This window comes from Aulonocara stuartgranti (assembly GCF_965226115.1).
Source record: "Aulonocara stuartgranti genome assembly, chromosome: 12".
NCBI lineage: Eukaryota > Metazoa > Chordata > Actinopteri > Cichliformes > Cichlidae > Aulonocara > Aulonocara stuartgranti.
The window spans coordinates 6426614-6444671 of NC_138948.1; the positions used below are offsets into that span (position 1 = coordinate 6426614).

The window sequence follows — 18058 nt, forward strand, 5'->3', positions numbered from 1 at the left end:
AGTCTGAAGTGAAGCGAGGTGGGATTCTCATTATTCAGTTTCTGAAGGAGATTCTAGTTAAAGTTTGACATGGGGGGCAACGCATAATGAGTGACTAACAGTTAACATCAGATCCAAAATCCTATTATTAAAAAGACAGTTGCATAAAAGTTGTTACCTGAAGAGGCATTGAGCTTGAGATGGGCTGTTTGATGTTTATATAAATTGACTGAATAGAGAATCCCAATAGTGATGGTTGTATGGTCTTCTTTTGGGTGTTGGGGTGCGTGGGGGATGTGTTTGCATCTTCTGACATGCCTGTTTTGCATTTGGAAGCTTAAAAGTTAGAGTGCCAAATCTCATCACAGATACGGTAACTTTGCAGATTGCAGTCGACTGAATTCTGTTTTCTTACCCCTCTTAATTCAAGCTACTTGGCTGCTGTAGAACAAACAACTCTGGCAATATGCCGAGTGTCCAGGTCTATTTACTCCAGAGGAGGCTGTAAAGATTTGTGAATGGAGTCCAATATGAGTGGATGAGTCAGTGAAGCTCACTCCTGTCTTATGACAGTGACAGTGAGGTGAGTTGCTGAGGATTTCGTAAGCTTTATTTTCGGTAAGTGTTGCGCTCAGCCTCTGCTAGCTGCTGTTAGACGGCTTTAGTGAAACTCTCTTTGAAATGGATCTAACCTTGTTGGACTCAGAGGGAAAGTGTGATTTTTAGGACGCTTCAGTCTAGCATTTGCTGCCAAAAGTTAGCTTATAACCAGCTGTTGTCTTTGTTTAGCCACTCGCTGTTAGCTGTCTGGAGAAGGGAGGGTCGCATGTCTAATCTACTGACAATAAGTAACTGTGACAGTTAGAAATGAATTAATTCTAAGTTTATGAGAAGGATAATAACAACTGATAACATATCTGTACTTGAGGTTTAGCAGGGTGCAGAATTTAAAATGTAAACTGAGAAATCTGTATTGCAAACTTAGAAGATTTGGATACAAACGTAACCTTTTTATTAGTTTCTAATTTTTCTAATAGTACAATAAAGGACATGAATTATTTTGGTTGTAGATGTTGGTTTTTTCATTGCTATCTAGCCTTAAAAAAGCAGAAGACATTTTCAAATGTGCTCACAATATCATCAGTTGCATCCTTGGCAGCGGTGACCGTCAGCACGAGGATCAGGGGGACGACAGTGGTGAACCAGGACAGCGAGGAAATCTGAGGAATCACCTGAAGAACACAAAACGCAGAGAAGAAAAACTTTATTTAAACTCAGGTTGGAATAAAGTAAAGAGCCATGGGCGTATGTTTACTTACATAATGAAAAGAAAGGTGTGTATAAAAAGGATTGTGTGCATTATGCCCATTTTAAACTTGAAAAGAGGATCTTACTTTGTCAACACAACTTTTTATTAAACAATATTATTGCTATTTTTTTCTGTTTAATTATACATGTGTGTTGTGTTTGCCGAGTAGTGTTTGAGTTGCCAAAATCTGCTTCCCATTGAAATTTTGTTTCAATAGGAAATCTAAATAAAGCTATTTTCTGTTTTGTGTACTTTGGTGGATTAGATGCACTTATTAAGAAAAAAACAGATGTTGGTTATTAATCAATTTAAACTGCAGTGTCTAAGTTCCTTTGTTATGGTACAGTGGTCACTTTAAACTCTGTCGTGCAACGTGACTGTTTAGCACATAATGAGGCAATTTCCTGTTTTTGGATTACTGCACACCCTTAAATATCACTGCAGTGCGAAGCGTGGACAAACTTTAAGATTCCTTTGATGTTTTAGGAAGTGATTCTGACAGTAAAAGCAAAACTGAACATATATCAAGTTACTGATTAAACATAAAGAAGTTGTTTCAGAGGTTAATTTTTTTGGTTTCTTGGACAAACTGGGAGAAGAGTTGGAGTCTAAGAACAAAATCCTTTTTCGGGAATAAGTCATTACATCACGTCTTTGTGTTATCTGTGGTTCTGTTGATTCGTGCAGCTGAGGATTGTTTCCTGTTTCTTTGCGTAATTATTCTGTTCCCCTTTGTTTGCATCACGCTGTCTCTGGGAGTTTGGTGTTATTCCCTCTTTCAGTTTTATTTTGGACGTCAGATCCTTATGTGGGTTTCTGCATTTTTAATTCCTTCTGTCTTTCTTTTCCTTCTTTAGTGAACAATTTAATTCATGTATCCTTCATTGTTTTCTTTGAGAAGTTAAAGATTAAAGTGTCATACACACTCCCTAATTAGTGTGTCAGGCAACTAACAGTGAGACAGGTTTGCTTAAAACTCACCTGGAGCACCAGCAGGAACAGGAAGTAAGCGTTAGCAATCCTCTGGAACTGCTCAAACAAGTTGAGAGGTAGGAAGGTGAAGAAGTTGTACTTGGAGGTTTTGATGGCATTTGTCTGTAAAAGACAGAAAGAAAAGGAGATGTGACAAAAATTTAAGAATAAAACTGACAGCAGAGTTACTTTTGAGAAATTCTGGAGTTTGTTGAATGAAAGTATTTGTGTCATTTTTTAAGGAAGCGCAAAGTGTTATTAAAGTTATTAATAGACCTAGGAAACAAAATTAGCTGTCCCTACTGTGAATTTGATGGTGAGCCTTCTGTTTAAATGAGGGTTGTAGTTGGAGAATGATGGGTGGAGGTGTCGGGTAACTCTGGACGAATGGTTAAACAGCCAGAGCGTTTTGTGAATCAGGTCAGTTTAGGTGGACTGATCTTGTAATTGCATCTTGGGCTTCCCCGTACTTGCTATGACATTTCTGCTGCATGGGCGCATGAGACTGAAAGTCTTCTGATGTGGGGGTCTACACAAAGTGCAAATGCAAGTGGTCAGTGTGGGATTTCCACAGAGTGATCTGTGTAGCCCGAGTGCTTGAAATGGCACAGAGGTACACAAAGAGATGAGCTTGACGGACAAATTAAATGAGATATGGCATGGTTTAAGCGTTTTCTGTGAGGAGTTACATCTTGGAAACTACTGGACAAATAAAGCCTTATATCCGAAGCTATAAAACCTTAATGGCTTGCTTTATGGAAATTGGGCTCTAAGTATAAATGGTGATAAGACAGTCAAATGGTAGGTAATCACATTTAAGGCTTTTAAGAAATATTTGCCTGTGCTTTTGGTCATTTGGAAACTGAATGGCTAAAATTATGTTTGGGTCCAAAGGCAGGTAGCATAAAGGAGAGTGAGAGTACAGCTTGAATATTCCTGAAAAGATTCTCAGTAACACCAACTAATTTAATAATCAGAGCACTCTGTAATCAGCCTGAGAAAGTAATAAAGTTAGAAAGCACTTGTTCTGAGTGAGACCTCATATCCCTGATGCAGTTCTGTGTCTACTCTTCTCAATAAGACATTTTCCTATGTTTTATTCAACAAACTAAAAAAATGAGCCAAGCCTCTCTGCCTTATTTCAACAAACTTCAGTGACACATCGTACCACGGTCGCGACACCAACAGAGAATGTTTGTCATGGATTATCCTGTTACTCTGGATCTTTACTGAAAAAGCAGCAAGTCCAGCAGCATCTGCAAACCAATGTGAAACATTATATTGACTTTAAGCACAGTCAGACTTTGTAATTATTGATTAAATTGATGTTATGTGACTTTTCTGACGTCCCTACAGATATCTGAAAGAGTGAGAGGCATTTTGTCTGCACCAGGTGGATGTTATCAAGAAGCCCCACCGCCTCGCTGGACTGCAGCTCACGTGTCACGCTATCTCTGCATTTCTTCCCTAAGAACAACCACCCACACGCTTGAAAGTTTGTTTTGACTGTAAAATGTACAATTACCCAAACAGAGGAAATGACTGTTTATGTCTGTTTTCATTTATTTGCTAATGGCTGTGTCCTCTTTAAGCCGAATGTTAGCATACAGCTAACACACAGCTTAGCGTTAATAACATCTATTTGAAACACCTTTTGAAAATTTTATTATTTACAAATTTTTTATTCTTTTTTTTTCAAGTAACAGCATCCTCCATAAAGAGGATTCTAAATTCTAAAAGAACACACTTTATATGATGTCTGCTTTGGATACATTTTAATGATTATGTTCACAAGACTAAAAGAACTTCTCCTTGTTCGCGTTTTGGTTTTTAAAGCGTAACATTTATTGATACACTGGTTTGGCCTTGACAGCAGCAACTCAGAGCAGAAAATGAAGGCATTTACTCAACAACAACCTCAGCTCTTTGGTTTTGGCTGACAGCCCGTATCTTGATAAAATCCAGACACATAAACACAGCCCCAAGGAGGTTTTTTTCCTGTTGTTAATATCGAGACTGACAGAAATTGTGTTTAACAGTGTTTTGTCTAAAAGATACGTGGGCGACAACATCTGTTGTTGATCTCCATCTCTATTTTAGTCATGTTTGTAGTGGACAATAGAATTTCACTTTGATGAACTGTGAGTGGAAAACTCACCAATAACACACACGCAGTGTATACTCTATTCAGCACTTACCGCATATTTAAAGGAGAGATTGTACTCGCGGTCGTTTGCTCTGATTTTCCTTTCCAGCTCTGCAAAAGAAAAGACAAAAATGAAAAAACAAAAAGCACGACCATAATTGATTTGTATCTAAATATTTTTTTTAACTGCGAGTAGATTTTTATCTTTTTCTGGCATGAAAAAATAAAAAACTGTGTAGAAACTATAAATGCTATAAATTTGTGAAACGCAAATAGCAGTGATTTTTTTCCCCCACTAGTATTTTGACTTGTCAACAATGCAATAGGGCCTTGTTTAATGATACACTGCTTTAGTGCCAAATTTAGAAATTCTTTCAAATCCAGTAATACAGTATAACTTGTTATAGAAAAACTAACTTTTATGCCCTCTTTTTTACCCCTGTTCCGTTTGTTATGATGAACGCCTGTAAAATTGGAGGCAGGTGCTTTGGAGTCTGACCTGAACCCCACTGGAACCTATTTTATGCTGAATTGGTGCTTTTGGTGGTGCAACACCAGTTCTGTCCTCATGCCATAATGGAACCAGTCCATATTTCAACAGGTTTGCAGCATTTTATAGCATCTCCTAATCTTTGCTAATTTAGGAGGGGAAAAAATAGCAAACTGAATCTATGAGCTGCCTCCACCCAGTCTTCTGTTTGCTTGTCAATAACCCAGCTTCCTTTCAGTCTGCCCCGAAGCCAAGCTAATTGAATAAACAGTCTCGGGACCTGTTTATCTGCCTCAATGACTCAATTAGGGTTCACCAGAACGATCTGCTGTAAAGCAAGTTCGACATAGCTGGGCTATTTTTGAGTTTGCTGGCTCGAGTATGCAATAGTAGTTATCAATTTCTTAGTAAATCCAGGCTTTCTGCTAGTGGGCACACTAATGTGCAATATTAATGTCTATATTCCACATTTGTCCACACAGTCTACCACTTTGTGTCTTCCTTTTATATTTTATTTTTCCTTGCTGTAAGAGCTGTAACACCGAAATTTCTCATTCCTGGGATAATAAAGGTTTATTCTATTGTATTCTACTCTATGCCAAAGAAATTTTTTGTACTGAAAACATGTATAGAAATTTATTAGTGAAAATGCATTTTAAAGTGAAACCTTCAACCTAACTCCAGTATCATTTGTGAGACTGAAATCTCTGGCTTTTGGCTTAACGTACCTCACTAACCCGTTACTCTTGCTTCCCTGACACTAACAAAAACAATCCCAGGTCATCAGCTGAAGTTCTGGAGCTTTCACTTACTGCCAAGTTTTTCGCTGTTGATGAAATAAAGTTGCTGTCGAAATGTTGTCAAGCACTGTATATAAAACAACAATAATGTTTAGAACTCTAAATATTAGAATTATTTAAACGCCATTATAAAAACACTAAATCTGCAGGGGAAGTTCTTCCAAAGCTTTAGGCTGAGACTGTTTTTATTTTTATTTTTTCAGTAATGTCAGTAGTGAAAATACAGACGGTAAATATTATGGCGATCTGCTGATATTAATAAACTAAACCTGCTCAAACCTTACCCCTCTCTTTCTTCCTGACACAGTCCAGCCCAAAGAATGACATCTTCTTTTCCTCTTCTTCCTCCTCCTGCTATCTGCCCATCATACCGATCTGTTAAGATCAAGAGAAATCGTCATAATGTGGCTTAACAAAAGATACAAATGAGTCACTAATTATCTCCCTTACAGGGAAGTAAATTCACTCTCGAATATATTACTGCCTTTCTCCTGGAAACTAAGAGTTGAAACATCAGTGCTGTTAAAGTAGGAATTGCTGCCAGCCGTCATTAGAGCATTTTCCCGTAATGTGCTCTATGAGGTAATCGTTCCTCAAAATGCCCTTTAAAAGGCATTTTGTTTCTTACCGGAAACAATTTTCAGGCCAGGGAGAAAAGGTTTAGACATCTAAATGGAAGGTGTGTTAGGAAATGGTTACAATATAGGGGGAAAAAACTGAAAAAACACAGCTCTTAGGCTATCTAATGAAGGAAAAGACGTCTTTTTTGTGCCAAAACCCCTTGCTCTAGGTCTACATCAGGCCTCTTCATACGTTTCCCATGCTGGACAGCTTGACTCAGGGGGACACTCCCCTCTTACGCCACAAATCCACTTCTTCTTTTCTCATTCAGGGCAGGAAGAGGGCAGAGCCAGGAGCAACATCTGGACGTGGTATCTGTCTCCGCCAAGTGAGGAACACCATGTGTAGCTGTTAATGCCAAATGCCGAACCTAACCACATGGATTATGTAAGAGGATACGCAGATCCCTTTAAACCAGTAACTTGTCAAAATGGATTTAGTGCAAAATAAATAGACAAATTTTATATGCAACAAGAATGATATGTCATTACTAAATCATAGAAATTTATGTAGATTTAAAAAGGGTTTGCTTCTATGACAAAAAGGTGTTTGTAATTCTGGTGGGAGCACATGGCACAATTTTAAACTCACTGAAAGAAAATTATTATTAGGATTTAATATTATTTAAGAATTTGATCAACAGCAAATGCGTAAAACTCTAATGTTTCAATAAATTTAACATCCCAAATTGAATTGCAAACTTGTAAGAGAGACCCATGATTACAGAAGTCGAGATTATTACCTCTACCAAAGAGCTGAGGTTAGGGTTGGTCGGTTAGTTAGTTGGGTTAGGGTATGGGTAAAACACTGGAGATTTTTTCAATAAATTTAACATCCCCAAACTAATTGCAAATTTATAAGAGAGAATCATGATTACAGAAGTCAAGATTATTACCTCTGCCAAAGAGGTGGGGTAAGGGTTGATTGGTTGGTTTGAACTAGAGCGTTCTTTTGAAACATGCTTAAAAAGTTTATAATGCAGTAAAAATACAGCATTTTGGGGTCAACTTGAAAGAAAAACAGATGTGAAATGCAAAAGTTAGAACTGTGAAATCTGTAATGTGATATTTAGAGTCACTTTTTGCAAGTATCGTGTCCCAAATTTTGCCAATACAAACAAATGCAATAGAACTTTAAGTGTGGTTTTAAAGACAAAAGTTTGACCTTATTTGACTTTAAAGAGGCAGTCATAGGTCCAAAGTAGTGTGATACTTAGAACCCCCATTTATCATTTCCTGACATTCCCCGCTAACATTTTTTCTAAATATTGTTTGATGTGACATTTAAACTCTCAAAATGCTGAAACATTCTTAAAAAGACAGGATTTTAAACAAACAACTTGATGCAAGTTAAAAAATGTTATGTGGAAACATCTCATACAGTTGAAGGAACCATAATGTCAGTTACACAGGAAATTATGCAACTTCATTTCTATAAGCAGCAGTAGGAATCATAGATACAGTCATGATGACTGTTATCAGCTATCTCACAGCCTTGCTTATGGCAGAGCTGGTGTTTGTCAAAAGCAAGGCGGCATTTGTCAGAAAGGTTTTGCTTTTTCTCCCTTCTCAATGTGGGACTGCATTGCTGTGAGGATGTTGTGTTTTAATGCACTGAATAAGAAAAAATCTGCTAATGTTAAAAAGCAAATATACAGCTTGTTGTGTAGTGTTGACGTGTGACAGCGACAAGACTGACACACCCACACATACAGTGCACAAAACATTTAGCAGGTTCAAGAAATGTACAAGAACAGAGCATAAATGTGGTTATGAGAGAGAAGCAAGCGTGTGTCACAAAAGTAGTTGTGGTTTTTGAATCCCGCCTCTCAGCTTTGGTTGCCAAGGTGACGTCAGCATTGGAGCTATAAATATCAACCATATGAGTTTGTTGAAGAATGTGAGGAAAGTATGGAAATACATACAGAACACACAAACACAGACACACACACACACAAAGACACTAATACAGTCGGGGTTGGGCAATTTAACATAACGAAATACAGTGTTCACATGTTTTTATTTTCTTAGTTAACGTAACATAAAAACCATTTGTAAACTATTTATTCACTGATTGAATAAAAGCTGTAACACCTCTCTTATTATCACAGGATTTTCTGTAGTGTTAACAATCACAAGATCGTGATTGTTGTTGCTAGTAACATTGTCTCAGTGTGACCCCTCTGACCAAAGTTCTTCACAAATGATGGTGTCAGGAAGTGACTGATGTGCAACTATCTTGATTTCAGTTTTGATCAGATAGCCGCCCATCAATGACTTCAGCAGCATGCATGCTGGGAAATATATGAAGAGTAAAAAAAATAAATTAAAAAAAACATCCACCGGATACTTATGCAATGCATTGTGAAACATACTTTCATCTCCAAGCATCGCACGCTGACGCTTTGTTTGAGGCATCGCAACAAAAAGCATCAGACGTCCTTCGGCTTTGTTGATTCGTAGCATCGTGAGAAGCAATATTTGATGCTGTGAGCTAATGGTCTGTTTTAAGAAGCCAGGGCCTCAGTTTTCACACAGTTTTGGAGTTTTGTGTTCAGACTTTGTTTTAGGATACTTTTAATTTTGCTTTTGCTCGCTGGTTACAGTTACGTGCCTAAAGCGGCTCGGTGTTAGTGCAAAGCAGTCTGGGTTCATCTACTCCCCTTTATCAAGATTACCCTGCAGATTAATGTTGCACATTTTAATTGCGATGTCCTTTAAAATCTCATGACCCTGAGGTGATATCGATAAAACAGAATTATTCAAATGAGAGTGGGGTAGAAAGACGAAATTAGACAATGAAACTATTTGAACGATCTTAAATCTGAATGTTTTCACATGAGGCTGTTTTTCCCACTCTACATTTGGATGGTCTCCTAGGCTGGTTAATTTGTCATCCATCTAAGACAAAAACATGGCTGATTTACTACTGGTAAATCCCTTTGCTCTCACTATGAAAATCTGGTCACTGCTGGTCTTCAGCGTCATTCAGCTGTCTCGAGTCTTGAGTCCCAGTGTCTGGCAAACTACCTCCATTAACTTGAACTGTAACTCATGGTAATAGACCTTGTTCTGCTCTGTAGGTCCACCTCAACCCGGTGGATCACTCTAACCAGACCTTGATTCATTTTAGAAAGAGTAGTTGTGCCTCCTTTTACACACACAACCTTGCTACAACCACAAATGATATATCTAATTCTATGGAAAACATTGTGGGGCGGTACTCCAGCACCTAAATCTGAAAGGTCTGTTAATGCATACTTAGAGATATTTGCAAAATAACAAGAAAACAGTGACATCCCACAGTCTGCCTAAACCAAGACATTCTTCTTTCTTTAGGCAGTCCGGGTCGGTTTAATCCAGGCTAAACTTGGTAGTTTATAGCAATGTGGTAATAATGCTCTGTAATGCAGTGGTACAGAGCAAGCTGTGGTTTTCATGGGAGATGTGAGGCACACCAAGGGTAGCAGACATTTATATTTTAGGTGATATTGATTAGTTTCGCTCACTGAATTCTATCTGTTATTCTAGCTTTAGGGATATCTTCAGTTTTGGAAATCATCCATGTAGCTTGTGACATATCTGGTTGTATCTTGTGGAAAACTCCACAAAGAGCAGTGAATCTCGGAATAGCAGCACAGGTGAATGGATCACAGCCTGTACACAAAGAACAAATGAATTATGTCACTTATTTATAAATAATTCGTTAACCCCACGGTGGACTGCTACGTTTGCCCAACTTCCAAATCCCACTTTAAACTCTGCTTATAATCTTTTTTTTTTTAAGAAGAATTTAATAGGAAATTTTACGGTGGAAATGGTGCGCTGAAATAAAAACTGGGTTTGACGCATTGCCCAACTAAAGTCAACAGAGCTTACTTGCTTTGTAATCAATGATAGATTACAAAACAACACTATCAGGACTCACTTTCACTGTGATAACAGACTAGTTTTGTTTGATGGAACAAGTGAGGTTTCGAAGGAAACTTGTTATGTCATTATTTACACCAAAAAAAAAATACCAGGAAGCCAGAGTTTCTCCACGTGTGCAGCTGTGAGAAACACAAACACTTATAATGTTCTCCCCTTAAATGTTCCAAAAGGTTGATTCTGCTCATCTGGATGTAACGTTTTCAGGGGGAGAAACATTTTGTCACCCATCCAAGTGACTTCTTCAGTCTCAGCTGACTGCAGGTTTCCCCAACCTTAAAAAGTACATTTGCACAATAACTCAAACCAGCCTACTGAAGGAGCAATGTCTGTGAGGTCTGAGAAATGTTTCTCCCACTGAAAACGCTACATCCAGATGAACAACCTTTTGGGATTTACTTACTTGGATGATTGAGCACGCATCAAGACCCCTTAAATGCTGGGAAACAAACCCCTCATTCATTCACTAAGTGACTCAGTTGAATAAAAAAAAAATCTGTCTATTCTGCAGACAAACACAGAAGTCATGTGGGTCGACAGCGAGACGCGTGTCCAGCCTGGTGAAAGAGGAAAAAAAGTTTCATTTTATTCCTCTGCAGCCATCAGGACGACTTAGCAAGATTTCAAATGTCAAATGGCGTGGATTGTTCAAGATTCTCTGATCCATGCAATTGGTTTTGGCAGACTGTGACTTTGCAAGTTTTACTGCTGCGTTGACACACCACAAAGACCAAACTGATTCCACTGAATAAGTTATGGATGGTCTGAGAGATTTACCAGCTGTTTTAGCTTAGAATGTCGCTAAGATCTGATCAATTACAACGTACAAGTACTGTTAACAAAATATAATTAAAGTTACTTGTACTCTGTAAACTGTTCATTTTTTTAAGGATATTAATGCAAATTTTCTTCATCTAGGCACTGCATGAGTCGCAAGATAAATATAAGGGTTTCTCCTACAACTATACACACCTGTATTGAATTAGTGATAAGTTTAGAGTGAATTTTCTTGTGAATTATTTTTTATATTAACTTTTTCTGATCTTTAAAAGAGATCTGGCACCAATATGATGTTTCATAAACTTTTTTTTGGAGTGACGCATAATGTTTCTGTGTTATTGTGCAGCGATATCAGAAGCATATTCAAGAATTGCAAAGAGCTTCACTGGTATAAAAACAAATTTAAGTGCAGACATTGACAGTATCAGCACAGGAGAATGTGTTTGTATCGTGTTTTAATTTTCAGAGCAGACTTATCAGTATATCCTTATCCTGTGTTAGGTTATATGCAAAGAAACTTGTGCAGCCATCACTGCTGCACAAAAGTCTTTGCATTTAGTTTTGACTATGTCTTGTAAATTCTTAAAGAAAGGCCCAAAGGTTTTATATACACACCTCCTTTTTCCAGAGGAGCACAACATTTTCCTACGTTCACTTCTTATGTAATCACAGTTTCATGGAGATATTATAGTGGTTATAGTTTTGCAGAACATTTTTTAATGTAAGTTTGCAGATTTTCCATGTTTTTATGGATCCTGTGAAGCACCAGGCATCCACTTTTGTTATGTGTATTTTGTTATATGACACATAAACAAAACAAAACATTCTTTTGCGTTTAGTTATGTAATTCAACCTGCAGGCTCATGAAACATGCTGGAGTTGTGTAATCTCTTACTGTAAATATCACATGTTCACTCACTGATAAATCATATCAAGCACGAGAAGAGTCTGATAATTGCTTTTTATACAGTACGGTGCAGATATGGAAGCCAATAGTTTCCTGGTTGCTGAAATTTCAGGTACACGGGGGCATGGATTGCGAAAAGCTTAGCTATGTAGGGAAACTCTTACAAAACTGAATAACACAAATCAAGAACAAATCTTTCAAATCCTTTAAATATTCATCTGTCAACAAAGCCAACCAAAGAGTCGAAAAGTCAAACATCCTTAAAAACTACATTTCACATTGGAGTGGATGAAGACTTCCTCCAGTTATGGTACTTGTGCTGTTTTAATCATTTTGAGACTCACGTTTGGCTTTAAAACCAAAGTGGAAAAGAGATAAGTGAGTCAAGGGGAGACGGAATATAAACATACTGTGGTTTAAATAAAACCACTTTCACAGATGAATGCACTACTGTTTGTTTTAATTATCTTCAACGTGCACACACACAGACACAAACACTCAAGAATCAATTACACTTAATCATCATCAACATAACTGCTAGCTGCCCAATTTTAATTTACAATAAAACTTGTGCTAAACTTAATTTTATCCCAACCTTCATCAGATCTTCCCACTAAAATCGTCCAGCATAGATCATACATATATAACGCACAACAGATTTATGCATCTACAACACACAAACACACCCATGCACACTTTCTCTGTGCAGTTCTCCTCTTTAAAGTGCAGCAAACACCATCATCATGCAAACAAAGGTGTGTAAGAGTATCCAAGTTGTCAGAGTCACCTGTGGCCGGTCAGAGGTCACACAAATGAAAGGCTGTCTTGTCCAATCGGTGATCTCTGGTTTCTGAGCTGAACAGAGCTCTATTATCAAAACAGACTGCTTGATTGCAGCTGAAAGAAAGACTCTTTTCCTCTGTGTGCATGAATCCAAATTACAGAAAAGCTCCCTTTGTATTTGTCCAGTCTGAAAAAGGATGGTTTTCTACTACTTAAGGCTAACAAAGCAATCAAATGACTAATTACAAAAGCGACTTGTGGATTAACAAAGGTGGTGTCTTAGTTTAAAACTTCAAAACATGTTTTTTAAAGGTTAGAGGAAACCAAAGAATTCCCAAGATAACATACGTCAGGCTTAAAATGCATTTCCGCTTCACTGAAGCGCTGTGGTTATAATATTTATGTCAAATTTATAAAGCTTCGGTAAAAGCTCTCCAACAAGCTATCAACATATCGCAAACATCAAATGTCAGTGCCATCCTGAAATAGACATCAACACTGCACATGCAGATGAGAGCTGTTGCAAAACAGTTTCCATAAAAGAACCAATCAGACGATGACCTGCAGTAACAGATAAGCCAATGCGCACAGCTGCTGTTTTTTCAGAGCCCTAAGCATGTTCCCTCTCTGTGTGTTTTGTCTAATGGCAAACAGAGCTTTGGATAAATGGGCCCTGTTTTCACTGTGGAGAAAAGGTGTGTGTAGAAAAGAAGGAAACATTTACAAAGGTTTCAGCAGTGGAAAACTCTTAATGGCTATTAAATGTTATCACAAGTTTAAGAGCTTCTCAGTCAAAGATTAAAGGAATATAATTGTTTGTCAGGTGTTTTCTGTGTCTCACAGTAACGCACAAGGTAGACTTTGGTAGCAGTACATCACACAACACAAAGAGCTACAGCGTCTCTAAAACAGAGACATTAAAGATTAAATGAAGAACGTTGGACTATTTTACGCTTTGTTCGACTCATTTACATCCAAACTCTTCTTAGCTTTATATACTAGTGTATCCATGTGGTTGAGACGTTTGCCTAATAAGAAGAGGATCCCAGCATCTGGTGTACAAATCAGACAAAACAAAAGTGTGGAGTTATGCTATGAAGACCCCATGTGTATGAAGAAGATGTTGAAAGTAGCTGTTAGATTTATACACCAATAAGAAAAGAGTGTGCTTTTGGTTCAAATGCATCTCATTGCAAGAGTAACACTGACTGATGAAAAATGATGCGTTGGAAGTGACAGAGCCTTCTCATGAATATTATAATCCAGTGACACTTTGCCACACCAGTAGTTTGACAACACTGCATTATCTGACACACAATGATGTGTGAGATGCCTGAGCCTTCCTACATCAGCTCCTCTGAACAAATCAAACTTAGTTTAGTTAGTTCCCATAGAAAGCATCGTGTAACTCTTCCTCTAATCGCCGCATGGTAGTGGTTTCATTTTAACACAGTAAAAAAAGTGAAACAAAAAACCCAGCAGACTTTTGATGAGACTGGAGTTCAGCTCTTGTTCTTGGTTATGTTTTGCTTTCACTCGCTGTTTTACTCTAGTGACTTCCTACCTGATTATGTTTAGGGATGGGAAAAGCTCACAGATCAAAAGATGAAACAAACAATGCTTAAAGCATACCTACACATCATAGGAGCAGGATGCACAAAAAAACTTTTGGATTGTTTTCTGGGGGAAGACTAGTTTGCTTCCTACACTGGACGAATTCAGACTTACCGTAGTAAAGACACAAAATGAGTCTGTTGGTTTCTCATAACTGATGCGATTGTTTTGGGTGTTTGCGGTTATTTTTTTCCCCACCTATGTATTTTTTATCAGTCATCTCTCTGACGTTGTTTTTGATTCTTGTCTTCTTATGTTTTACTGCTTTTTGTCTCTTTGTGGTTATTTAAACCTTTGAAATGACAGCAGAGATAATGGTGAATTATCTTTGCAGTCATTTCCCACCTACTATATTTGTAGAAGGTGTCATCGTGTTCAGTTTGCATATCGTTTTACTCTGAGCTCTGTGACTTTGTGACTTATAATCTCAGAATGATTAACAGAAAAACTGAAATTTGTCTTTGGTGATCCTGGTTTTCAGGGGTCAGCATTCCCAAACCTCCACCCTAGGTTTTCTCCTGTGTCTCTATCAGCAAGTACTTGTGTTATCTGTCTTTTTGCTAATAATAGCTGCCTTACAGTCTGAATGTTTCCGTACACTTCAGCCTTTTGAGGTAAGTAGAGCTGCAACATATAATTGAGTCAAAAATTAGCCAATCACCTAAAACTATTTTGGGGATTAGGAAATTATGTCTGTCTTCTTCTGTTTAGCTTTCATTGTATTCATTCATTTATTCAGTGGGTATATTGGTTGGTAGGTAACTTCAATAGATGGTAATACTCTGGCATTAACTCGGCCTCCATTAACATCATGAGGAATCTCAGAGACATTTTTGACCAGGACATGTCCTTCAGTGTGCATATTAAACAAATATTCATTCCATTTGTGCAATATCACTAAAATTAGAAGCATCCTGCCTCAAAGTGATGCTGAAAAACTAGTTCATGCATTTATTACTATTATCAGGATGTCCTAAAAACTCCTGAAAAGCCTTTAGTTAATTCAAAATACTGCAGTGAGAGTACTGACAGAGACAAGAAAGAGACAGCATATTTCTCCTACACAGACTTATCTTCATTGGTTTCCTGTTAAATTCTGAATCAAATTTAATTTTATTGAATAAGCAGAAGCCATCTTATCTTAAAGACCTCCTAGTACCATATCACCCCAATAGAGCACTTCGCTCTCAGACTGCTGGTTTACTAGTGATTCCTGGAGTATTTAAAAGTAGAATGGGAAGCAGAGCCTCAGGCTCCTCTGTTTTCATTTGGAGACAGACACAGTCGCTACTTTTACGATTAGGCTTAAAACTTTCCTTTTTGGCGACCCTGAATCCTCCCTTAGTTACACTACAATAGGTCTCTTCTTCACTAACCTTTTTATGTGTTTATCCACCACTCTGCATTTAATCATTATTTATTGTTCATCTCTGGCTCTCTTCCAAAGTGTGTCTTCGTACTGTCTTTCTCCCCTCACCCCAACCAATCACAGCAAATGGCCGCCCCGCCCTGAGTCTGATTCTGCCGGCTCAAGAGTTGGGAGGTTGCTTTGTAATCAGAAGGTTGTCGGTTCGAGCCCCGGCTTGGACAGTCTCGGTCGTTGTGTCCTTGGCCAAGACCCTTCACCCGTTGCCTACTGGTGGTGGTCAGAGGTGGCGCCAGTGTCCGGCAGCCTTGCCTCTGTCAGTGCGCCCCAGGGTGGCTGTGGCTACAATGTAGCTTGCCATTACTAGTCCTTAGGGACCAGTAAAGCACTATACAAATAAATTTTTCCTTTCCAGCGTCGCCAAAGAGCTTGCTCAAGAGCTTTCTTAATTTTTTTGTATTATTGCCAGGTCTTTTCCTTACTATATAAAGCACCTTGAGGCAACTGTTGTTGTGATTTGGCACTATACAAACAAAATTTTATTGAATTGAAGTAAAGCGCTTTACCAAAGCAGAACTATACAGTATTAACTACGCTGTGCAGTCCCATGAAAAACTAAGTACACCCTTACTACTTCTACAGGCATTAAGAGGGGAAGTAGCAGCCAGGTGCTGTTAATAAAATGCACTTGATTAACTGATCATCAGCCAGTGCGCACACTTCTATAACAGCCATGTTGGAGAAAGCCAAACACAGGATATAAACAAAAACCCACACTGCAAAGCACGGTGGTGCAGGGGTGTTAATGTGTACTTGTTCTGTAGCCACAGGACCAGTTATTTGACGCAACTGTGAACTTCTCTGCACACCAAAGTATTCTAAAGTCAAATGTGAGATGTGATTTATATTTTTAGGAATTCGACCTTCTCTCTGTTTTCTTATTCTGTTCTTATGGCTAGAAGGAAAGGCTCCATGGTATTATGTTTTGTCTTTATAAAACCCTCTGTGTTAAGATTTACTCATCTGTACAAGTTGTCATTTGCGTGGAATGTTCTGAGTGCATTCTGTGGCCATGGTTGGTAGATAACTTTGTTATTCTTTGTCAAATACCAGTAGTGCTGCTGTACTCTGTATTGTTATTTGACCCCTTTGCAAAGGTAAATTATAACCTTACAAAGACAAGCCAACTGGTTTCAGCAGATGCCGCCCACCCTGAGCCTGGTTCTGCCGAAGGTTTCTTCCTGTTAAAAGGGACTTTTTCCTTCTCACTGTTACCAAAGTGCTTGGTCATAGGGGGTCATATGATTGTTGGGTTTTTCCTCTGTATATATTGTAGCGTCTACCTTACAATATAAAGCGCCTTGAGGCGACTGTTGTTGTGATTTGGTGCTGTATAAATAAAATGAATTAAATTGAACTTATTTCTCTAGATAGACATATCAGATTTTAAACAGCAAAATCTTTTCCAAAATTATGTTATGCAACAGGGCAACGATCTCACCCCGGCAAATCTACAACGGAATGACTGAAAATGAAAGGAATCAGGGTGTTGCAATGGCCTACTAACAAGCCAGACCTCAGACCTCGAAAAGCTGTGGGATGTCAAGAGAACCCTCAATGAACTGAAAGAAAGAAGAGTGTGGCAAATTTCCTCCGCACAAATAAGAGCCTCATAAAGTCAGACAGAAAACAATTAAAGTTATGGGTGCCAGTGGTGGTGTATTTAAGGGTTGAAAAGTTAAAGAAGCAATGTATAAATCCAGCCTGATGTTACGCTACACACGAATGATCTTACCCTAGGGTGAAGAATAGTGCTTATTAATTTAGCCCACTACAAGTAAGAGAAGCTGTTGGGGGGGTATATTTCAGATTTCTGTCCCGAAAACTGTTGCAGTAACTCAACAATTGCTGGAAGTAGTGCGATCTTGTAAAATGCCCTCAACAGCAGAAGATGACTATAAGCCAAATCAGATAAATTCTGAATAAGTCTTAAAGACCAACACCCTTTCATGCTTCTACACACACTGACAGAGACTGTTATTTTAATCTTTCACTCGTGAAGTTTTTAACAAAGTGATTCAACAAAGAAAACATTTGTGCATTTTTGAGACCTCACAGTGTTTCACACTGGTCATAAAAACCAGGAGATATCAAGAGATTTATCAAAACAAAGAGATGAAGTAGTGATAAAACAATAAGAATTCTAAAGTGATTATCAATCTTTTTTTCCCCACTATCACTTTATATCTGCAGGAATCAGCAAGGTTTTTGGTGATTCGATTCTGAACAGTACATTTGAACCCACTTCCTGACAGAATGAAACCAAAAAATGCTCATTAAAATGTATCTAGATCATTGAGTA

General features: G+C 38.1%; 1 protein-coding gene across 1 annotated transcript in view; it reads right to left on the reverse strand.

The window, feature by feature from the left end:
* The window catches only part of LOC309718560 (phospholipid-transporting ATPase ID-like), a 45761-nt gene that overhangs the window by 21200 nt on the left and 6503 nt on the right, over positions 1–18058 (reverse strand). Inside the window, exons 2-5 of the mRNA XM_082553933.1 lie at positions 5981–6071; positions 4459–4517; positions 2270–2383; positions 1113–1211 (exon numbers count right to left, since the gene is read on the reverse strand). Of these exons, the coding sequence (XP_082410059.1) occupies positions 1113–1211; positions 2270–2383; positions 4459–4517; positions 5981–6023 (315 nt within the window). The 5' untranslated portion in view covers positions 6024–6071. The remainder of the gene's footprint in view (positions 1–1112; positions 1212–2269; positions 2384–4458; positions 4518–5980; positions 6072–18058) is intronic.